Source organism: Octopus sinensis, linkage group LG14 (genome assembly GCF_006345805.1).
Source record: "Octopus sinensis linkage group LG14, ASM634580v1, whole genome shotgun sequence".
NCBI classification, from domain to species: Eukaryota; Metazoa; Mollusca; class Cephalopoda; order Octopoda; family Octopodidae; genus Octopus; species Octopus sinensis.
This window is the reverse complement of record NC_043010.1, coordinates 64,243,073-64,267,326: the sequence shown is the minus strand read 5'-3', so window position 1 is coordinate 64,267,326 and position 24,254 is coordinate 64,243,073. Positions and strand designations below refer to the sequence as shown.

The 24,254-nt window shown below is 37.7% G+C and overlaps 1 protein-coding gene across 1 annotated transcript in view; it reads right to left on the bottom strand.

Annotated features, from left to right (window-relative positions):
* The window catches only part of LOC115219448 (multiple epidermal growth factor-like domains protein 6), a 99,398-nt gene that overhangs the window by 16,368 nt on the left and 58,776 nt on the right, over positions 1-24,254 (bottom strand). The window contains exons 5-8 of the mRNA XM_029789613.2: positions 19,259-19,405; positions 14,064-14,198; positions 13,147-13,278; positions 4,448-4,582 (exon numbers count right to left, since the gene is read on the bottom strand). Of these exons, the coding sequence (XP_029645473.2) occupies positions 4,448-4,582; positions 13,147-13,278; positions 14,064-14,198; positions 19,259-19,405 (549 nt within the window). The remainder of the gene's footprint in view (positions 1-4,447; positions 4,583-13,146; positions 13,279-14,063; positions 14,199-19,258; positions 19,406-24,254) is intronic.

The following is a 24,254-nucleotide window of genomic DNA, read 5'->3' as shown; positions in this document are numbered from 1 at the left end:
ACTCCGAAGGACAGATTATTAGTTAAAACGTCTTCAGACATTTAAAAACACTCAGCAAAAAATTCCTAATTAGTGTGGGATTTTTAAAAATCAATTGACAAAAGGCTTTTAAAGAACATTTGCCAATAGAGAGGCCCGAAACTTCCGCGATTCTCGAAAATCAAGGTGAGCGACCTCTTTTTCTTTCTGCAACTAGCACGACTATAATGAGAGTTGGGGCGTGAACGTGCGTGGCTTGGGATCAGCTTGGAAGCAAGGACACTTACTCAACGATCTCAGGTTTCTTGATTTAGATGTGGTTACCATTAGTGAAACAGTTGGGATGTACAGAGCGACTAATCTAAAAACACTACCTTCGCCATTGCTTACATCTAGGGCCATCAACTTACCATCCGGGCCCAGGAGGATCTGCCGTACTTCGAAATGCAGGCCTTTGCTAAACAGCACTGCCGCTCCTTTTCCCATTCCAAGCCAAAAGATGCGTAAATCTTAAAATTGTTGAAAATAGGTGTTAGATCGCTGCGTAAGAAGTCCTGGTTTCGCTGATGGCCGTCACATCCGTAATTAGTAACCTGAGGTCTTTGAGCAGATAACCTTGCTTCCAGAACGACCACAAGTCATGAACATTTGTACAACTCACTCTTAAGCCCACCATGATGATCGGAAAGAGTTTGAAGAAAAACTTAGGCCTACATACTCACCAAGTACCACTGAAGGTCAGGTGGTTCAACTTCCATATCTTAGGGTTCCTTTGGGAACCCTGTTAAAGGCCTACTCATGGCTTTTACATTAGGAGTTGCCAATCCGTAGAGTTTACATTAGGAGTTCCCTAATGCTTTTACATGTTTCCACAGTCATACGCACTATCATTAATGTTTCTGTCACTAGAACGGTGGTGGCGCCGACGATCTTACCCTCTCACCCTCTCTCTCTCTCTCCCTCTCTCTCTCTCTCTCTCTCTCTCTCTTTTTATATACATATATATATATACATATATATATATAGATATATAGGGAGAGTTTACGAAAAAAACAAAAGACGAAGACAGGTGGTGTACAAAACAAACAGATGTATTAGTATAACGCTCAGGAACAGAAAAAATCTTTTACGTTTCGAGCCTACGCTCTTCTACAGAAAGGGACACAGCAAAAACAAGGAGAGAAAAAAAATGTATATATATATATATATATAAATGTATATATATATATATATATAAATGGATATATATATATATTTCTTTTCTTCATGCTGTGAGAACCCTCCTCACTAGCACTAAGTTTTGTGTTTGTGATTGGTTGTTATTGCTTGGGGTGTTTTCTTTTTGTGAATTGATGCAGTGGTGCTAGTATTGGTGGAGATGGTTGTAATAGCAGTGGATGTGTTGGTAATCGTAGTACAAGAGAGGTTGGCGTTGCTGTAGGTGCGTTTGTGGATGTTGTGAGCATATTTTCAAGGATTTTGGCATGCGTTGGCGAGGGGAATGATACTTTATGCTTTTTATATTTCTTTTTCAGGTGGGGTTTCTCCCTCGTTTTCACTTTGTGTTGCAGAGGTATCAGTATCTGTAGAATCAGAGTGCAAGTCTGTATGTATTTGACCTTAAAGGAGATGGAGAGGCCGGGCTTCGTTGAAAGGGACACCCTGAGTGTCGGGTGTACGTTATAATTATTCTTTCTGCTGAGGGTGGTGGTGGTGGTGCGTCTGTTACTCGCGTTATTGGTATTGTTGATGTTGTTGTATTCCTTGGTTTCTTCCAGCATTTGCTGATTTTGTTGTTCTTGTTGATGATGCTGTTGTTTCCAGAGTTGTTGCAGCCTTTATTGTTGTTCGCTGATAGCTGACTTGTGGCCTATGGGGACCTGGTATTGACAATAAGTAGGCCCTATTGTTCCCTATCTTCTGTTTAGAAGAGAAAGCTTTCAAGTGGCCAACCCCCCAACCTCCACGTAGGTGGTGCCATGGCCTTCTAACATCAACTGTAAGATGCAGCACTTCTTCTCCAAGAATACCAAAGAGATCTGGGATCTTGTGGATTGTGTCTGGTTTAATGTAGAGTAGTACCTTCACACTAATCCTAGACCAATTTCCACGACGGGTTTGCTTCACCTCCAGGTGGCTGTTATCCCCTCCCAATACGACGCACGCTAAAATCCACCATAAATTTAACTCAGGTGGAATTCTTGAGATCTTCACTCTCACAGTCCTCCTTCCTAATACGATGGATAGAGAAGATGTCTTTCGCTCCAACAGGGAGCCACAGAGTATTTGACGGCCAGAACTTCAATCTTGAAGAGCAATTAAATACGCACAAATTGCTTGGCTCTCGAGATGTGCTGAATGTCAGATATTATTTCTTTCTCCAATGTACGGACACTGAATTATTCCATGCAAGACGGTTTCGTCCCCCTGCATGCACCTCAAGCAGGCTCGGCTGTTGGATCTTCCATGCCTGAAGAGTTATTCTCTAACAGGCAATGTCTCACTGTAGTACTGCTATACCAAAGACTTTTAGAAAGTGTCCATGATCTTCGACCCGAAGATCTTCTGTCAAGGCCTAGATTCAATCCTAAACCATCATCGCTCACACCCTCAACTAGCCCCATGCCCCAGAAATCTTGAGGTGTTTTCCCGTTAACGGTTTTGTGCAGCTAATGCAATTCAGTGAGTTCCTGGCAATATTCTAGATGCCAAATACTCAACTTTGGTCTTCGTTTGATCCACGACTAGAGTTCTGTCAACAAGAAATGCTGCAGAAAAGCTCGTTCTTATTTTCCCTGCCGTCGTTCACATCATCGCTGTGATTTACACATCTCTGTAGGTGATACAGCTTTAAGACTTGGCACCTCATCCTCAAAGATGTCATCCCAAGACCACCACAGTGTGAATGCCGGCATCAATTGGTTTTTCTGACCATAACAATTAAAAGAATAAGCAATTCAATCTGGTCTAGGTTGTCTTAGGACAGGTACGACAGTTTGGCGATAGTACACCACCGAGGCGATATATGCATTTGCTATAATGATAATGATTATTTCAAATTTAGGCACAAGGCCAGCAAGATCGGGGAAGGGAGTAAATAGATTACATCGACCCCAGTGTTCAACTGATACTTAATTTATTGACCACGAAATGATGAAATGGCAAATCGATTTCGACGGAATTTGAACTCAGAACATAAGGTCGAACGAAAATACTACTTAGTATTTTACTCGGCATACTAATGATTCTACCAGCTCGCCACAATAATAATAATAATAATAATAATAATAATAATAATAATAATAATAATAATGATAATAATGATAATAATGATAATGATAATAATGATAATAATGATAATTATGATAATAATGATAATAATGATAATAATGATAATAATGATAATAATGATAATGATAATAATAATAATGATAATAATGATGATGATGATCATGATCATGACGACGATAACGATGATTTTGCAACAGGGACAGCAAGTTCGGGGTAGGTGATGAGTTGATTTCATCGACCTCAGTACTCAACGACTACTTACTTTATCGACCCTGAAAGGATAAAAGGCAAAGTCGACTTGGGGGTAATTTGAACATAAAGAAGAACAAGAAGAGGAACAACAACAACAACATGATCATCTTTATCATCATTAAAATATTTATGTACTGAGTGCATTAGATACGGAGAGGTAACTTAACCTGTGTGGGTGTTACTTCCACAAATTCTAGGATGTTAAACATGTCTGTTGTTCACATTTACTTCCCTCAGTTTTCATTAATAATCTCTATATATATAAACGGCAAAATGTCTGCGTGCGTGTCCTTTATACAAATCCACAATTTTTCAGTTAGAGGGCTCGCACTTTCTATGGTCATTCAAAACCGTCCAAGGCTAGTCGAGCACATCTTTACATTTCCCCAGTCACCCTGTAAAGCCATTAAAAAATCAATAGAAGTGACTTTTTTGTGAATTTTCTTTCCAAAACCCAATCAAAATGCCCGAAACTTGATACGCCAATTGAATGCCAGCTAGCTGTATGTGATTGGTCGGAGATTTGGACAGTACTCGCGTGTATGTGTGCACGCACGCAGCTGTATATGCATGCACTAGCACTATGACCCAGCGTTGCCAGGTCATAGTGCTAGTTCAACATAACTCAATACTTAGCAAAATAAGTATTTATATACTTATGCTCTTGTAGAGAGTACGGCAACTTGAATTAATCAATACATGTATATATACAATACCTATATACAATACATGTATATAGGAGAGATAGACATTGTTAAAGTAAGATTATAACAATCAAAATTTTAAGTAAGACATCTCAATATCAAATAGTTAGAATTTTTGAATGAGTTTATGCACTTGTATCCCACTTAATTAAAGTTAAGAACAGATCATGTGTGTGAGTTGTGGGGAAATAGTTTGATTATTAGTATAGACGTATACTTACTTTGCTGACAGTCGGAACCCATGCGTCCCATTGCACAGCCTCTAGGACATGCGCCATGAATCGGGTTGCAGGCGTCATTATTCATACAGTTACATCTTTTGGTGCAACGTAGTCCATATGTGCCTCCTTGGCAGACTGTGAAACAAACGTATTATATCTTATATTGCGTAAAACAGTAAAGAACTCGTTTCATAAATGAAACGATGGAAAAAAATCATTCAATGACTGATGACCAAGACAACCATAATAGGAAATCGTTTAACCAACTACGGCGCCTCAATATTTTCGATTGATCTGCTAGTAACAGCAACCAAATCTTCCTCAAACAATACCCTGTTAGACTACAAACAAGAAACATTAAACAATGGAGACCTAAATATCTCTTAAGATGGCCACGGGTGGAATATCTATAACCGTAGATCTTTCTAATCAGTCAGGATTCATCAGAATATAAACAACAGCAGTAATAGTGGTTGAATAACATGGGACTGCCTTCTCGATCTGAGTTTACCCAAATGCAAATAACATCATCAGCAACAAAAAAGCAATGATATACAAACAAATACGAAAGCCAAATCTCTCAGCAATCGCTCAACTTGCTAGTACATCGTATCAACGAGGGAACTGACTTGGGCTTCATCTTTACCATAAAGTTTGAGGTCATCCATGAATAACAAGTGGTTGACTATTTGTTGCTGGCTTTTGAATACATACCCAGCTTTTGCTTTCCTGAGAATCAGTGTTAGTAGTATCAAGCACAGTACAAAGATCGATGGAGACAGGCAGTCCTCTTTGAAGATGCCTTTCTGATTTCTACTTTCCCTAAACTTCTTTTGTATGCTGCCAGGTCTGTCCTCCAATTCACCATACTTTTTCCAAGCAATCGCTCAACATTCGATGCAATACCAAATAGGTTCATACATTCCATAATCCAAGAATGTAGGATCATATTGTACGCCTTACGACAGTCGATCCATGACATGGCTAAGTTACTTTTCCTCCTCTTACAGTCTCTAAGAACAGTTTTGTCTATCAGGAGTTGATCCTTGGTACCTCTGCACTTAAGCTTGCAACCCTTCTGCTCATGTGGCAGGACTCCAAATTTTTTTCCAGATGTTCGTACATTGACTCTGCGAGTATTCCAGTTAATAATTTCCACGTAAGTGGCAAACAAGATATCGTCCAGTAGTTGTGTACCATATTGCCTTTTTCGATGTTTTTCAAGCACAGCACTGTCCTACCCAATGTCAACCACTCTGGTGTTACTTGTTCGGCATTTAACAAGGTGTTGATTTGTGCAGCTATTCGTGCATGACATTCACCAAATCATTTGATCCAGTAGCCTTGAACTCCATCTGATCCCGGGACCTTCCAGTTGGTCTTTGTTTTGTTTTTTTTTTGCTTATTTCCTTCACTTTCCGTACTGAAATGACTAGTCCTGTCTGTTTTGGACAGACTACTGTTTGTTTCAGTTCTTGCAACCATAACCATTCAGCATCCTTTTCGTGCTCCTTATCTTTGCTCCAGATGTCACTCGAACATCTTTGACTTTCATTGTTATCTGGTATCAACTTTTCATCTGTACATTCTCCATTTATTCCTTTATGGAATCTCTTCTGATCTACTCTGAATAACCCATGCTGGTGGTAACCCTTCATTCTTTGGTCATATCTTACCATCTCTGCTTTCTTTGCAATGAAGTGCTGTTTCAGTTCTTCTATTACCACTTTCAGGCCCTTTCTTTCAGTATCATACTTCCTGTTCGGTGTCATGTATTTTTATTCGTTTTTAAGTAACCTCTTCTCTTTTCGGTTTCACCAGTAATGTCTTTCGGGAGCATATTTAACCCCACCTGTATTCTTCTTTTCTACCATGGATTTTTTTTCTTTTGTCACTCCCATTATATATCTTTTTCTTGACATCATCATCTACATTTTCTGCTACAGCAATACTTGCTGCCTTGATCAAATTTTTTGTTTCTGTAATGTTTTTTTGTTCTCGTGTATTTCAGAATTTCATGTCTCTCATCGAGCAAGTTATCACTGTTCCTTTCCTGTGGTTTATTAGAGATCTCACCTCTGCTTTCTACTATGAGATTACTTTTATCGGTAAGAACAGCATTTTCATCGTTTCCTCTACTGCTGTTTCCCAATACCCGTCTTTTGATAGCTTCGAGCTATACTTCCGTGAACCAACGATTTTTTTCTTATTTCTCTATCTTGATCACATAATCTCTGTTCTGTGTATTGAAACTATCCTCTCTCTCTTCCTTGATCATACATAAGTTGTCGGTATCCCCTAATATATGAACACCATTTTCGTCTACAGGGTTGCTCAGGTAGTAACTTTCCATGACCACAGCATTGATTTGTTAGTTCCATCTAATCTGTGTGGTCGGATCCCTTGCTGGATAACGACAGGCTGGAGTCGGACCTGTAGCTCTGAGCCTGCCAAGTGCAACGCTGTCACAATCATGGATTTCAGTTTCATTACTACCGTTATTCACAATATTTTTCATCGTCACTCATATGAGATAGCGATTATCAGATTGCACAATTACAAGTGTTTTTATTGTGACTCCCATCACTAGATGTATCATCAATCAGGACATGGGAAGTTTCCAATCGCTAAGCAGCTAATATGAAACCTTCACTCTCTGCTTTTAGCCCTGAACTTCGTAACCATTGGTGCGTGTGTTTCTGGTCGACATCAGCTTGTTTGCTACGGGCCACATACTTGCCATGGAAAGGTTTCTGTTCCCATCTGCTAGCTAAATTTTCATGTGCTTTTGTCTTTGCAATTAATTTTATTTAATTACAGCTGTAGTTGGCGCATTTCCTTCAGCCTGCTCAATCTGGTGGGTATCTAAGAGATCAGCAGCGAATTTTTTGCTCTCTTTGAGAATAGAGTGAAGTTTTTTAGGCCTTTCATGTTTTTTACAAGTTTTAGCATCCAATCGTTGGTTGCTTCAAGGTATTTGGCCAATCCGATTGTGGTGGTTTTGTATGTAAGTTCAAGCTGGATCAAACCTCGACCTCCCTGAGCTCTGGGAAGGTAAAGGCGATCCACGTCTGCCTTTGGATGGTGCATCTTATTACAAGTCAGTAGCTTGCAAATTTTCCTGTCAATTTTCATTATTATTATTATTATTATTATTATTATTATTGAGTGAGAGAGCAGTGCATGCCATCAAAGTGACACTGGGGTAAAATATACGAAGCCCAATATACCCATCATGACTACCCGTCTGATAAGGGTACACCAGGCACATGCATCACAACCATATGTGCGCGACATGGTGATCTCATATCAAGATAAACAGCACATGACCTTGTAGGTGGGGCACAGTTAGAATTTTCTTCAGGTTGAGTAGCCCTCCCGCTCAAAAGGTCCCTGAATAAGGGTTGTTTAAGGATGTTGAAAGAACTACCCATGTTTCCAGAGGTGAATTATTCAAACCCCAAAGAATCCCTCTCAACACATGGCTATGATGCTCCCCCACTACTTCTGCTCATGATCAGAGATGCACATATCGTCAGCCACTAAGGGACATGCTCAACTGGTTATGGTCAAACAACTGACAAGCAAATCTGTGGTATTGAGCAGAATATTTGCTGTAGCCCATCTTTTATACCAAGACAAAACAATGTACATGATAACACTTCCAATCAGTTAAGATCAGAAGCCATGAGAGCCACTGCCTTGTACTGCATTAGGGCATTTATTATTATTATTATTATTATTATTATTATTATTATTATTATTATTATTATCATCATCATCACTAATATTATTATTATCCTTTTTTTTACCATTGTTAATATTTTCTCTGGTCCTACATGAGTTTTGACTTTATTATTATCATCATCATCATCATCATCATCAACATCACTAATATTATTATTATTATTATTATTATTATTATTATTATTATTATTATTATTATTGAGTGAAAGAGCAGTGCATGCCATCAAAGTGACACTGGGGTAAAATATACGAAGCCCAGTATACCCAACATCACTACCGGTCTGATAAGGGTACACCAGGCACATGCATCACAACTATATGTGCGCAACATGGTGATCTCATATCAAGATAAACAGCGCATGACCTTGCAGGTGGGGCACAGTTAGAATTTTCTACTGGTCGAGTAACCCATCCAGCTCAAAAGGTCTCTGAATAAAGGTTGTTTAAGGATGTTGAACAAAACACCCTTTCTACTTTTGTTAGCCACTCTGCGCTTTCTTTATATCTCGCCGGCTTCTTCTACAATCTTCCTCCAAATTCTTTCCTTTCTTCCACATCTCAAATCAGTTCTTAGTGTTGGCGTCCCTCTGTTTCCTCATATAGACGCCTTCTATTTTATTGGAACAGTCTATGCTATTCGAAACCTTTGCATTTATCATCATTTTTTTTTTTAATTTGGCTGTTTTTTTTGTGTCAATTCTTCCATCCGTTTCATATTCTTCCTGTTTTACCCTTTCATTACCGCTCTCTGCTACCGTTGTTTCACTCTCCTTCTGCTAATTTATTATTATGTTTCTCTGAATTTCTTCAATCTCTACTGCCATAACCCAGTCGTCCCCACACATTACTCTTGTTTAGTCTATCAGTCACAGGGCGGATACTTCAAAGCCTCCTTTCTTCATCCAAATATTCTCTTTATTTGATTCATGAAGCCTCTTTTATTTGGCTCACTTCTCAGCCAGTATTCGATTACTATTTAGTTTACTTCTTTTCCCCCATTTCATTCTTTTTATTTTGCACTTTTGACTGCGACTTTGGTCCTGACCAATAGCTTGATGACAATCTGTCAGAACTTGACCAGATACTCCCTGCCTGCCGAGCGCGACATCTTTACCTTTTACAGTTCCAGTCCTATTAGTGCAGTTGTGGTTATTATTTAATTTTGACATCACTCATTTAGAGGTACCATTTGTGAGATTGTGCAACCACCAGTATTTTTATTGTGACACCATCACTAGGTGAGTTGCTAGTCAAGGCTCCGAGAGTCCACATCAACCCTCGTGTACAGTTTTTAGTGTCATTCTTGTTCATTCCAATGTTTTATATTTTTATATTTGACATTTTCACTCCTGGGAATTTTTGTTAAGGCGGCTAGCTGGTAGAGTCGTTAGCACGTTGGACGAAATGCTTAATAGTATTTCACCCATCGTTACATTCTGAGTTCAAATTCCATCGAGATCGACTTTGCCGTTCCTCCTTTTGGGTCGATAAATTAAGAACCAGCGGAACACTGGGGTCGATGTATTCGACTAGTCCCCTCCCCAAAACTTCAGGCCTTGTGCCTTTACTAGAAAAGATTATTGTTGTTTTTGTTATCTCAACTGAATCACAAGTGTCGAATCGTTGGCGACTAAACCAGCAACTCCACAGAACCTGCTCTGTGGAGAGTGTATTTTTCTTGCTATTTGCTAACCCTTCAGGATGAAATACAAGGCCTGTTGAAGAGTAGATGAACTCAGGGGAGTCAGCGGTCACCTACACAGCAACTTTTCATTAGTTGTGCATCCGATTAGATCATTACCGCTCAGAGTACTGGGTTGGTGTACAATGCAAGATAGCTTACTTAAACTTTTAAAGGGTAGAGAGGCCCCGATGAGTTTTTTGATACAAACCCTCTAGAGAAAGTATCTCAAATGAAAATACTGGTGGTTGTTAAATCACTTTCCTTTTTATGAGAGTAACGGATAAAAGTATTAATACAAACAACGGCGTAAATGTGGACGAAACTTCAGGTGACGGGCTCTTGCCTTGTGGGTGAGTAGCACAGGCCCGGTCGTCATTATATGGTTGCCAAGACAAAATGGTCTAAGGTGATGAAAATAGCTGCCATAGAATGTTATTTTTTTAGCAGACCTGTTGATGATGAAGGGAAACCTATAAAAGGATACAGAAAGAGAATCCGTGGCATTTGGATGGAGATGCTCAACTTAGATATTTCAGAGAGAGTCTACATGACCAAGCAAGGATAATAAGGAAGAAAGAATGGTTAACAGCATTAGAGTTTGATGAGATTAAGAAGACGGGGACGATCGAAAACACTGTGAGTGAAGTTGTATTGTTACAGAAAATGTTGACGAGTTGTATTGAATGAAGTTGCTCTGGAGAATGGTGCTGACTTAAGTTTTGAGAATATCGAAGGATTGAGTGACGAGGATAGAGTAATGATTGAAGATATCACTAGTATCATTCAGAAAAATTTGAACATAGAAGTAAATGAATTCAAGAAAGTGGTATAATTTTGCTCAGCGGATTGACTCGGAAGATGAATAAAATACTGAAAGTAACTAAGAAAGATAATATAAATGCTACAGGTAGATTGGTTAAAACTAGTATCATCTATATAAGAAGAAAAGTAGCCCTCGAACCAAATCGTAAAAGAGGAAATGAGACAAAAGAGCCTTGGAAGAAAAGAAGGATAATGTAATCAATGAATGAATCACGAAAGCATATCAACACTCTGAAAAGAAAGAAACAAGGTGAAATCAAAACGGAGAAATATCAAAACTAGAACGTAGGTTTAGTATCACGAAAAAGGGATTGAATGTAGCCCTGCAGAGCTACAAAAATCAAGGGATCTGACCACAGAATTTTACAACTTAAAATCAATATATTGTTCCAGCCGGATCAGAAAATGGTTTATCAGCAGATGGAGAGGTTAGCAGCAATGAGAAACCGAACGCTGAAGAAAGTAGGAGTTTTTAGAGTAACATCTGAGATAATGGAAGAAATCATCAGAAAGATGCTTGAAGGAATTAAGATCCGAGAAAATTTAAATGGAACAGAGCAGTATACGAATATCAACTGAAATGGTGACCGAGAAGACAACAATGATCTCAAACTGGAAGTGTCCTGGCCCGGATGGGGTTCAAAGGTAATGGCTGGAAAATTTCCCAGAATTATACAAAAGAATAGATATGCAAATGGATAAAATGATCAACAACAGGGTATAAATCCCAAAATGCATTGCCACAGGGAAAACAGCTCTTTACCAAAAAGGACTCCAGTAAATGTAATGCAGTGGAAAATTACCGGCCATTCTCCTACTTACTACTGATTTGGAAGTTGATGTCAAGAATGTAACTAACTGTGCGTATGACATGCTGAAAATAACTGACAAGCTGCCAGTGGAACAGCAGAGATGCACATAGGCATTGATATGTAGTACCCAGGAACAAACCCTGAGAAATAATTACTCCAAGGTCCAAATAGACAAGAACAATGAATCGCTCCTTTGTGGGTTTATGGCATCAAAAAAACGGGATAATCTCACATATTGTGAGTGAATTTAGCAAACTAATCCAAAAAGAATACAAAAAGAGGCACGATAACAGGGCTAAGTTTGTTCACTAGAGATTGCATGAGAAGTATGGTCTTGAAAGAACACAGACAAAGCCTGCTAAAATATAGTAGGCTACTATAGAACAACACACAGAAAATACTAAAGGCAGTGAATAGAGAGCAGGTGGTCAAATGTGGAAATAGGAGGAAAAGACGAAAATGATATTCAAAGAGAGCATTATAAACAGATTGAAAAGAAACCTCTGCATGGTCAGTATTTGAAAGCCACTGAAGATGTACGTGAAACAAAAATCTGGGCTTCATTAAAAACAAAAGGGCATTTAAAAAAAGAAACAGAGTGCCTTGTTAAAGCAGCTGAAGATAAAGCAATAAAAACAAATAATTTGAAAAAATATGTGTATGGGGAGGTGTCAGCAAAATGTAAAGTGTGAGGTACTTGAGATAAAACAATGGTGCACATTGTTGCAGAATATCCCAGGTTGGCTCATACAGAATATACGAAATGGAGACATGACCAAGTATTGCAAGTTTTTCACTGGGCGCTTCATCAGAAATGGGGATTTGAAGCTCAAAGTACTTGGTATCACCATTGGGTTGAGAGGGTGCTTGAGTCGGAGAAAGCAAGATTTTATGGGATTTTCCCATTCAAACAGATAAGAAGCTAGGAAATAATAAACCAGATATAACAATAATAGACAAGGAAAGGCGAAGTTGCTTACTAATTGATCCATCGTGTCCGTTCGATTCCAGGATTGTTAAGAAAGAAGAAAAACATTTTAAAATCCAATCCTTTAAAATTTAAAATTGCGAGAATTTGCAGCATGAAATATGTAAAGGTTGTGCCTGCAATAATTGGTGCATTAGGATCTGGGAGTAAGGATATAGATGAATGGTTGGAAGAGATTGGAATAGGATGTCCTGAAGAGCTTCCACAGAGAGTTTGCCTCTTATGGACAGGAAAGATTATCAGAAGGGTTTTCAGCACTTGAAAGATTAACGAAAGCTTGAGGATATATAAAGTTACTGGTAGTAACCCATTACCCACATAAATTCTAGCAAGAATAAGAACGAACCTGAGTCAAATAATATCTTTTATTGTTACAGGAACAACAAAAGAGTCGATTTCGCAAGGACAAATTAGAAAGCGAAACAAAAAAATATACTTCAAAAGAAAATCCTCAAGAGAGTAGGTTGCAGGGTAATTTTCAGTCAAATGAGGAAAAGAATTACACTAGGCCAATCACAGAAGGCCAGATAAATTCTGGCAGGTGAAGTCCTAACATAAAATTCGTCCATAAGTGATTTGAACTAAATATATTCACTTTGAAATTACTTCATAATTCCAATGGTATAATCAGTTGTTTCATACTCACATTCTTGACAGCTTTTACCCCGATATCCAGCAACACATCCATGAGCACAAGTACCATATGCTGGGTTGCAACTGTCATCATTACAATGACACTGTTTATGACATTCATCTCCAAATGTGCCTTTAGGGCATACTGAAAAAAAACCCAGAAGAAACACGTTTTAACTTACGAATTTATTGTTGCCTTTTAAATATCAGTAACACAATACTACTGGCATCATAGTCAACGCCAACTCAAGACAGAACCATATTCTCTTGCAAATTTCACAGAGTTTTCCTGAAGCTTCCAGATGGTTTGTTTCGTTCACAAGTCTTGAATCAAACCAGGACTTTCACAGAAGATATTTGCCAAACTTTCTTTGCATCAAAATCGAACCTTAAACAGGCTAAACTAGCTTCTTAATAAATTAACCAACCCAAAACTAAAAATGTATAAGACAGACGACTATTTCAAGCAATTAGTTAGATGTCTTCAGGCACACAATCTTCTGCCATCTCCCTCCTTAGTACACACTGTGCAACTCTTGCATACTTTGTTATCTTCCCTGTTAGCACACGTTCTTCGCGCATGTTAGTATACTATGTAGTCAACGTTGACAATACATGTTATTACTTCCCTTGTCATCACAAGTTGTCGTTCCCTGTGATGTACCCCTAGCTGTACCCCTTGTTAGTATACTTTGTTATGTTGTTAGCTTAGGCTGTTGTTTCTCTAGTTTGTATATCTTGTTGTCTCCCTTGTTTTTATATTTTGTTGAAAAAGCAAGTACATTGTTAGTACACTGTTCCATGTCACACACAGTACTGTCACCCTTGTTGGTAATCTTTGCTATATCTTGTATTAGCATCTCAGAATACATAACTAAAAAGAACAACAATTGCAATACACAATGACAACAGAAAGCAAACGTTATTAACCTTCTTTACAAGTGCCTGACGTGAAACCAGGTGGACATCCATGTGGGCATATTCCAGTGACTCTGTCGCACACGTCCTTATCTCGACAGTTGCATTCCTCATTACAGTGAGTACCATACTTTCCAGGAGAACACTCTGAAAAGAACAATTTCTTTTAATATCCACCAGATTTGATGTTAAACAGACTCTGTTAAAGTTTAAAATATCAGATACACTTTACCGACTACATGAATTAAGAATTAGAAGAGACAAGTTAAAAGCTACCGAAAGAATTATGTGAAGGATTTCCTTATGATGCCATTTATCAAATGCTGTTTCTGTTATTGCGGAGTTCAGTTTAAAATCAGATACGATGAGCATATCTATAATAGTTGATCGAAAGAGTAAGTGCAAGTCACAGATCTATTACACTTGATATACGAAGCCTTCACCACTTGGTGGGCCTTCGCACTAATACATCCTGAATATGAATTATTGTCAGTTGGGACATGTGTTTCTTTTTTTGCCCAGTCAATTTTTTGTATACTTGTCGGTCCAAGTGATGAACTCCTCGAGGACAAATGTGAAATCCAGAGAGCGTTTAAGGTGGTTCTTGGAGTTGTTTGGCCCCAAAACAATGACCACCCTGCTTATTTTCAGAGAGTGTATATAGTATCTGAATAGCTAAATTATCTTATGTATTCTTTCTTTGTATAAGAGGGTAGTGTGTGATTTGAGGAAGATTTGGCTACAATTTCTTGCAGGTCAGGATTGTGTGTGTGTGTGTGTGTGTTTCCCTGGACGGATATTCTCTTCAGAATAGTGTTGAAATTGTTGTTGCTTCGACCACTGTTAGCCTTGATCAGACATCTAAGGTATTCTGTCATTCGCTGTTGGTTTTAAGTGTAAAATATCTTTTTAAGATGGAGAATGCAATTTGAATGGCATTTGGCTGCTATTTTTAACAAATCAATCAATCCTACAAAATTTCTTTCGTGGTCCTTTGGTGTTGTAGCAGTGTTGGGCTGTGTAACAGATATATTTGAAGGAGTATGAGAGATTGATATTGCAGTAGTTGTGAAGGCGTTGTATATGCAAATGTTTGCTAATGGAGTTATAGAGATTGTAAGGGTTAGATTTTGCTGTACCAACACAATTTGTTCTTCGCTAGCTTTGGAGTGATTTAATTTTTAGGGTTCACTTAGAATGAGGAATGAAAGTAACATATGATAGTGATGCATATCTGTTATTGGAAGTTATGTGCAGTTTAAGATTAAAAGGAATGGGTAGAGTTCGGTCTTTGTGGTAACTATACTGAATTTCTCTTATATTTCATGGCTTAAATATTTTTAATATCTTTACTCTTATCTAAACATATATTTTGAGTAACTACTATACCAATAGTTGCCCCTGTTAAGTACTACTCAACAAAATCGCATATGTCTGCTTATAAACTGTCCGCTCTACAAGTCAGACACTCAGACTTCAGAAATCTGATCCTTTTCTTCCAAACACTTGGCGGATTAAACTATCTTCTAATCTCTGTCATTAACTCTTTGTTGATTAATCCATTATCTCCAATTTGACAGAGAAATTAGGAGAGGTATTTTATTTCTTCGGAAACTGACCTTCTCTGATGTCTAAATTTACTTTTCTTTACTATATATGAACTTCTCTATTTTACGAATTTTAATAATCTTGTAATAATACCCAAACTGGGCGTTGCAATACATGATGTACCTCAAGGTGTAATTAGATGTGCCACGATAATAATACAATATTTTAAAGCAGAAAAGACAAAATAATGTACTTAATATAAAGTACTTCCTTTATTTACTAGCATTACATGTAAAAAAAAATTGATTGAAGAAGAAATAAGGTATGTTTATCTTTAATAAATTCAAACATTGAAATATATTGATAAAAATATCAATATCGCGTTTCTCATTCATAACTAAATCCATTTACTTAATAAGGAAGTCAGTACCAAATAGATCCCTCTGGTTTAATTTGTTTATATTTCCTAGTTGTACAAGTAAGTAACTTGAATCAACTACATCGTGGAACAGCCATTTAATCAAGAGCACACAAAACCGTTAAATCTCATAAAATTTGACGTGATGTTAAACGTATTGACGCACAACTGCGAATTGGTCACTAACTCAGCATTGCAGTGGATCTATGTCAAGAACCATTTTACAGCTGCGTGACGAAAATTTTGATACCTCATGAAGAAAATTTAGATTTATAATGAATTTAACAGTGTGTTATTAAATGGCTTCACAATATAGTTGATTATCTAATCATTTACATTTACATGCTAAAATATATTAATAGATTGTTGTTAAATAAATACATTATTTTACTTTAGTTACTTTGAAGTGTACAGCAGATGAAAAGACAGAAACTCTAGTGATTGGATTCTTAGGATGTTAACTGTCAAACAATTTACCAATCAACAAACAATAAGTTACATAGATTAGAATCTGGACAACCGGACCACACTGTGTTTCCTTTAATGTGTTTTGGTCATGTCAGTAGCATTTCTACCGACTGAGTCCACCAAGATGGATTTGAGTACACTGAACTAGGCAAGAATTTTGTAAACTGAATATGGTGTACACAGCCACTACCATAACTTAGAGAAATACAGTTTCGAAGTTAAGAATACAGATTACTCGTTGATGTATACATCTCATAAAGGTGTGTTAAGTAGCTGTTTCTGTTTCGATTCTGTTTGAAAATTTAATTAGATATAACTAGATTTAATACATGCACATCATCATTTTAAACTTTGTGGATCCTATCTCCCACTAAGAGCCGATTTTTTCAAGAAGGAAAAAAAATATTGGATTAGTTCTATATACTTGATGCCAAAATGATGAAAGGAAAAATTGACATCAGTGGTATTTGAAATCACTGTACAAATATTCTTAAGAAATACTGCAAGGTACTCTATTCGATGTTTTAACACCTCTGCCTATTCTGCGTCTATTGGCATTCAGTATATTGGGAAAGAAATTTTTTATGTCAGGAATGTAGTGCAATGAAATTACCTGTAAAGTATATTACTGACACTAAATTTATCTTGTGGATTTCAACTCAAAGCCTGCAAACAAAAGTGAACTCTGTAATTTCTTTATTCGGTTGTTCTACTTTATCAACCATCGATTTTTGCTTGAAATATATGAATATGTTGATTTCTTTTTGTTTCCTTTTGATGAGACATAGAAAAAAGATACTAAATTGAAAGAATTGTTGCAGTGTATTGCAAAATCCTTGCAGTATTTAGCTTTGGCCATTTACGTCTGAAGTTCAAATTCTGTTGACATTAACTCCACTTTCCATCCTTCCAGAATTAATAATATTAAAAAAAATTTACCAATACTGGAATTGGTTTAATCGACTGATATTGATATCTCCCAAATTTTTCGAAGTATGAAACCTACGGCTGAAAATGAATCTTTAATGTCTTCATAGACATGTTTGCACTTTAAGATTGAGTGAGAATATAAATTCCAACAGCTATAGTATTCTTGTAAGAAAAAAAACAGGTATTATTAACTTTGAAACATACAAGGGACGTTCAATAAGTAATGCCTCTGACCCACTTGCAGTTGTTTGATCTAGCTGAAATTTTGCATGTGCAATCATTTATATCTCTATAGAGTGAGTGGCAAATTACAGCTCTGAATTAATTGTGGTTTCTGATTTACAGGTGTTTGAACCGAGTCAAGTGTGAAATGGAGCCTGTTGAGTGTCAAGCAGTGATCCGGTTTTTGTATTTGAAAGGACGCACACCACGGGAGACTTTTGATGAAATGAAAGTAACTTATGGTAATGATGCCCCATCATATGACCTTGTAAAACGCTGGCATCGTGAATTCAAACATGGTCAGAACTCTGTGGAAACAGCTCCCAGATCTGGTCGCCCCCTTCTGCCATTTATGAGGCATCTGTCCGTCAAGTTGAGGCTGCCATTTTGGAAGATCGACGCATAATTATTCGCCAAATAGCCCATGAGGTCAAAATTAGTACCGGGTCTGTGGAAACTATCATTCATGACCATTTGCATATGCAAAAGGTGTCTGCCAGATGGATTCCCATGTTGCTCACACCTTTCCAGAAGCAAGAACGCGTCGAGTGCTCGAGGGTGAATTTGGAGATGTGCCAAGAAGATGAGTCAATATTTTTCAAAAGACTGATTACACAGGATGAAACCTGGGTCCATCACGATGATCCAGGGACCAAAGCCCAGTCAATGCAGTGAAAGCACCGTGACTCACCCCCTCCAAAGTAGGCAAGGGTGCAGCCCTCCGCTGGCAAGGTCATGCTCACAGTCTTCTGGGACCTGGACATAGTAGTGATGACAGATTTCCTGGCAAAGGGTACCACAATTGCAGGAGCCTATTATGCTTCACTTTTGAGGAAATTAAGAGAAGTTATCAAAATCAAGAGGCGGGGCAAGATCAGCAAAGGCATCCTCCTCCTGCAGGACAACGCTCCGGTCCACAACTCGCGTGTCGCCAGATCAGAAGCACAGGCATATGGCTATGAACTCCTCCCCATCCCCCCTACTTTCCTGAGCTTGCACCTCTGATTTTCACCTCTTCCCAATCATGAAGTTGTTTTTGAAAGGAAAGCGTTTCCCAGATGATGCGGCTTTGATTTCTGAAGTCACGTTGAGGTTGGAGGACCAAGCTGGGTTCTTCTACAAAAACGGTCTCCAGAGCCGCATCAAACGATGGGAGAAATGCGTATCTCTGGGTGGTTCCTATGTAGAAAAAGACTAATAACTGTGCCAAGTTTCGTTGCTCTACTGCTATGGGAAGTGGGTCAGGGGCATTACTTATTGAACGCCCCTCGTATTCTACAAAATGTTAACGTAGTAGTAGTAGTAGTAGTAGTAGTAGTAGTAGTAGTAGTAGTAGTAGTAGTAGTAGTGGCAGTAGCAACAGTAGCAGCAGTAGCAACAGTAGCAGCAGCACCAACAGCAGGAGGAATTCAAAAACTGGTGGAAGATACAGGGTAATTTATCCTCAGAACAGAGACGATCCGGAATGCGACAGGGTGGTTTCTTCTAAAGGTAGCCAAGGGGTAGGTCATGATGTTAAATAGGTAGAAAGACTACGTTTACAACTCATTCAGTTGACAATATAGAATAAACAAGTAAAAAGAAAAGCAATTTAATTTGGTTTTCTATAATGATCACTTACCTTTGCAACCCCCTTTATCGCTGTCCCATGAATAACCGTCAAGACAATCTATTGTACAGCGGCCATCGAAATCATTACAGTCATGATTTATGCAAGGAATGGAGCATTGCTTTGTACACATTCTTCCGTGGTATCCATGTTTGCATTCTGAAAAAGACACATCGATTATGTGCGCGTATGCGTGTGCGTGTGTGTGTGTGTGTCTGTTTGTGTCTGTGTGCATAGTATCATATATATTCCCATACACACGAGTACACGTACATATGCATACAAATAAACTTAGATACATACGAGGGTCTGCTGAAAAGTTCATAGGCTCACTAGGATACTCTCATGGAAGGTGACCAAATATGGTTTATTTTTCAACTTACAGTGCATACACTTCTTCCATCAATATTTCAGTGCTTGGACCCCATTAGTGAAGAAGATTTCATCCTGTTGCTCAAAAAAGTCATCAACAGCAGATATGACGCCAACATCACAGCAATACTGCTTCCTAGCCAATTGTTTTTTTTTTTATGTTAACGAACAGGTGATAGCCAGATGGGATCAACCAGTTGAAAACCATAGTTATGCACAGCAGCCATTGAAACCAAGGACTTGCATGCTATAACATTGTCCTAATGAAACAAAACCTCTTTCGTCAGTTTTCCTAGGTATTTGGCCTTGATATACTTTCGTAATTGTCTCAGTATGCTGGCATAGTACTTTTCATTGATGGTATGGCCCTTTTGAAGATAGTCAATTAGCGTAATGCCTTTTGCATCCCAAAAAACCGAGATCATCTTCTTCCCTTCAGATGAAACGAACTTGGCTTTTTTAAAAGAGTTGAGAAGGAACGTTTCCACTATATGGATTGTTTGTTTTTTTTGGGGGGTGGGGAGTTGCCTCTGGCTCAAAGTGATGACGCCAGCACTAATCTTAGCTTAGGAAACGTTCAAGGATCTAACTCAAACAATGTCAGATTTTGCCGTGATGTGATCAGCCTGCTACGCTTTTGATCAGGTATCAGAACACATATCAACGGCAGAGCAGAAACCTTCATCATGCCAAGTTCATTGTGTAGAATATCCTCAACTTTTTCACAGGATATGCTAATAGCATTGGCTATTTGATTTATAGTCCATTGCTTTTTCTCCATCACTATGTGGTGACCGCGATCAATATTTTCCTTGGCGGTGGCAGTTGCAGGACCTCCAGAGCTTGGGTCATCTTTAAGATCCTCCCTTCTCCTAAATTTAGATGCCTACATTTGCACTGTTGATAAAGCTGGAGCATCGCCATAATTTAGCAACCATGTCAGCCTGAATTCCCTTGTGGACTAAATGCATTTTTCTATAGTATCTGACAACACTACTATGTCAAAGTTTTCCATTTTCAAGAGAAGTCGTTACTATTTACTATTGAAGTCTTCTTTGAACAGTCATACATCAGTTTACTTGGAAAAACAATGCAGTTATTAATACAAACGTTGAAATTAATGCATGCATGATTTCACAGCTCTAGCATCACTCTTTCATAGTCAGTCTATGAACTTTTCAGCCCACAAGTTGAACTTATCTCTCAATATACTTAATGCCCTGAGCATATTATATATAACTCTCATGATTTGTTTGGGCCTTATGATAATTGTATTAGTCATATATAAGCACATATACATATGATCCTATACATACAGAACACGTCTGTGCAGTATTTGTTTGATAGTGGTACTGGAATTTGTTCATGAAATCGGCATTGCAGTCACTGATATATTCCAGCTTTAATATATTTGAAATCAAGAATTAACGCAGGTTATGGTGGTGTCAATAAGAAACTCGTTTTCAAATCCCATGGGTTCGAACTCGAAACCATCGTGAGATGCCTAAAGCAAGTGCTTTCTACCATAGATTCGCGTCAACCATCATCTTCTGGGTGAAATTTGGTAGACGAAAACTGTACAACACCCATCGAGAGAGAGAGAGAGAGTGTGTGTGTGTGTTGTAAATATAAGGCGTGAATAAAAATGGGTGAGTATTAATTTTCGATAAATGTTCAAATTGCTCGATCAATATTTCCTATTTATATATTTAGCGTTTGGATGACACCTACACATACTCTTTTCTTAATTATTAGAAATAGCGTGACGAATGTACGTTTCCCTTTGTACATAAATGAAAACAGTAAACGAAGATGATAAAACGGGAAATAATCTCCCTTTCTTGACTATGTTACTGGCATATCTTTGTCACTTACACTGCCATAAATGGAGGGGTGCGAGGGAAAGCTGCAACACAGTGGTACAGTGAGAGATTAGGTTAGAAAAAATTCCTGTCGCGTTTCCAAATGGAAATAAATGCTTCTTTGCTCTTGATATAATTTACCAAGATAATATTTACCCTTATTACTGATAATATAATCCCATATATTGGCAAACTGTCGATCTCTTGGGCATAAATCCTTTCAGGTTTCAAAGCAAAGAAACATTCAATATTATTTTCAACCTCTCTGGAATTAATAAACAATTTCCCTCAATTTCCTTCTAATTCATGTTGCAATGATCTGAAACGATGATAGACATGCGGAACAAAGTCAGTAAAGTAAGGAGGATGGAGCAAAACTTCCATATTTAGAGCCATAATCTTTTCCCATGTGACTTGGGTAATGTGTGGTCTTGCATTTATCGTGCAAGAGCAACGCCTCTTCATGATAGACCAATTATGAGTGCTTTTCTACAAATTTTTTGCAACGCTTTCCAGTTGGTGACAATACTTCGCATTTCGTTTTGGACAACACCCTTCATATCCCACTCTACCCACCAGATTATTTCAGGTGTACTTTGCCTTGGGGATGGATTTCCCTTTTTTCATTGGGTGCTAACTATGGTCGTCTTTTTTGGCTATAATTATAGAGAAACTATCACTAGTGATAATTATATCCAATAGAGGCTTAGTAGCAAGTTTACTCATCAATGACAAGAAGAAGGCAACACTTGAAGTTGAGAAGCAGTCAAATGGTGTGTGACATGCTGAACAAGTTTAGACAGTTTTCTAACTTCATGAAGATGTTTTATAATTGATTTGAACTGATTTGTTAATTCGTGTTCAGTTTCCTTTGAAGTTTCCTCAAGTACCCTTTTCAGAAACTCAATATCGACAGATCTTTATCATCCAGATCGAAAATAATCTGCAAAACAAAAATTTTCCAAGCGATGGACAAACCATCTTTGGCATGTCTTGACATTTAAAACTTCATTTTCAAGACAGAGTGAGTATTTCTTCAGAGGCTCTACAGCAATGAAAGCAACGAGAGATAGTGCCACTTATATTGCTGAAGAGCCTCTTCTAAATTCATACAGCATGCAGTGTCTGATATGGGTCCGATCTAAACTCATTTTAAAAGGTAAAATCGACATAATTTCACCATTATGGTATAAAGCAGTCTGCAATGAAAGAAAAGGACAATATGAAATTTATGCTTATTTTACAGCAGGTATTGAAAACATATCCTCAAAGTGATCATATCAAAAATGAGACAGGTCTTTCATTCCTGCCTGCTACAAAAATAAGTAGGCCGACATAAAAGCTTTTGACAGTATCTACTTAAAAGAATTTCTCGGTCGTCCCTAATAGTGAGATATATATATATATATATATATATATATATATCATAAACATTTCTCCAGACGCGTAGTAGATGAGGCGTGAACTACCCCGATGCGCGTTAAAAGAAAATAAATTTTCTATAAACTGAATATGACTGAAACGAAATAATGCTCTTTTTCTGTACAAACTAAAGTTTCTATGACAGTATCTAACCTCTTTTCCACATACACCATCCTACTTTCAGATATTTTAATCAAGTACAGTCTCATATTACGGACTGTCACGTCAGGCAGCGACAAAATTATAGAAGAAAATATTATTTTCCTTAATATTTATCTAAACAAAAGAAGTCTGAATTCGGAGAATCGTTTTCGTAAGTTAATGTGAAGTATACGGTTTAAAGGTCACATATAGCCAAATCGATAGAATGTTGTATATCTACTTTTCCAGCTTTTTAACTATCGCCCTTTTATTTTGTTCACACTTTTTGAACGCCTATTCTTGCTATGATTCAACGGCCCTTCCATATTTAATGAACATACTAGTTTATTGCGACTGAGTACTTATACAGCACAAACTGGCTAGGATCGAATATTTGAGACATACCCGCTTAACGTTTAGTTATTAGCCCAACCTTTTAACACGTGGTTTCGGCCAGACTCAGGTACATATTCATTGTGAATCGTATATATCCCCGAAGAAATTATCTGTATATTCCGATTTATAGTTATATTTTGTAAATGTCCACAAACATATATATTGATTTTTCTGATTCCATGCGACTTTGCATATATCCGTTTATACATGTAATTAGATTACGAGATTAACAGATAAAATTCATAACTGGAATGAAGAACGTCCAAGTTTTTACATTTACAAATCTATGCAAGTTAGGACGTTACCTAACGCTAGAAGTGCAATGGCAGATTCTATTTCATGTATGAAAATGCACAGAAAATTTGACAATGTTTAATATTACGCTTTAGTTTATTGTTTATAGTTTGCATGCATGGGTGAAATGTTTGGTTTGTTTATTCAGATTTCGAAATCTATTATTGTAGATGTTATTGTTATTGTTGTGATTGTGGCAGACAAGCAACTTATCATAAGAGCACATTAATTTTGTTTAAAAAAAAGTTAATAATCAAGCAGACAAAAACGATAAATATTGTACAGGCGCACCTATTGCCTTCCTACCATCCCGCTTCGTCCCCGGTACACATAAAACTCCCTCTCCCCTAGGAGGGACATGGTATCACCCACTAAGAAGCAGTACAGTATATTAACTAAATATGGCATTTCGTAACATGTGAAGAGTACTTTTGCTTGTTACCCACAAGGAGTGTTTTAATCCCTGTAATTCTGTTCACAGAGCTCTGAGAAGAAGCTTTTTCGTATGTATAACTCTGTAA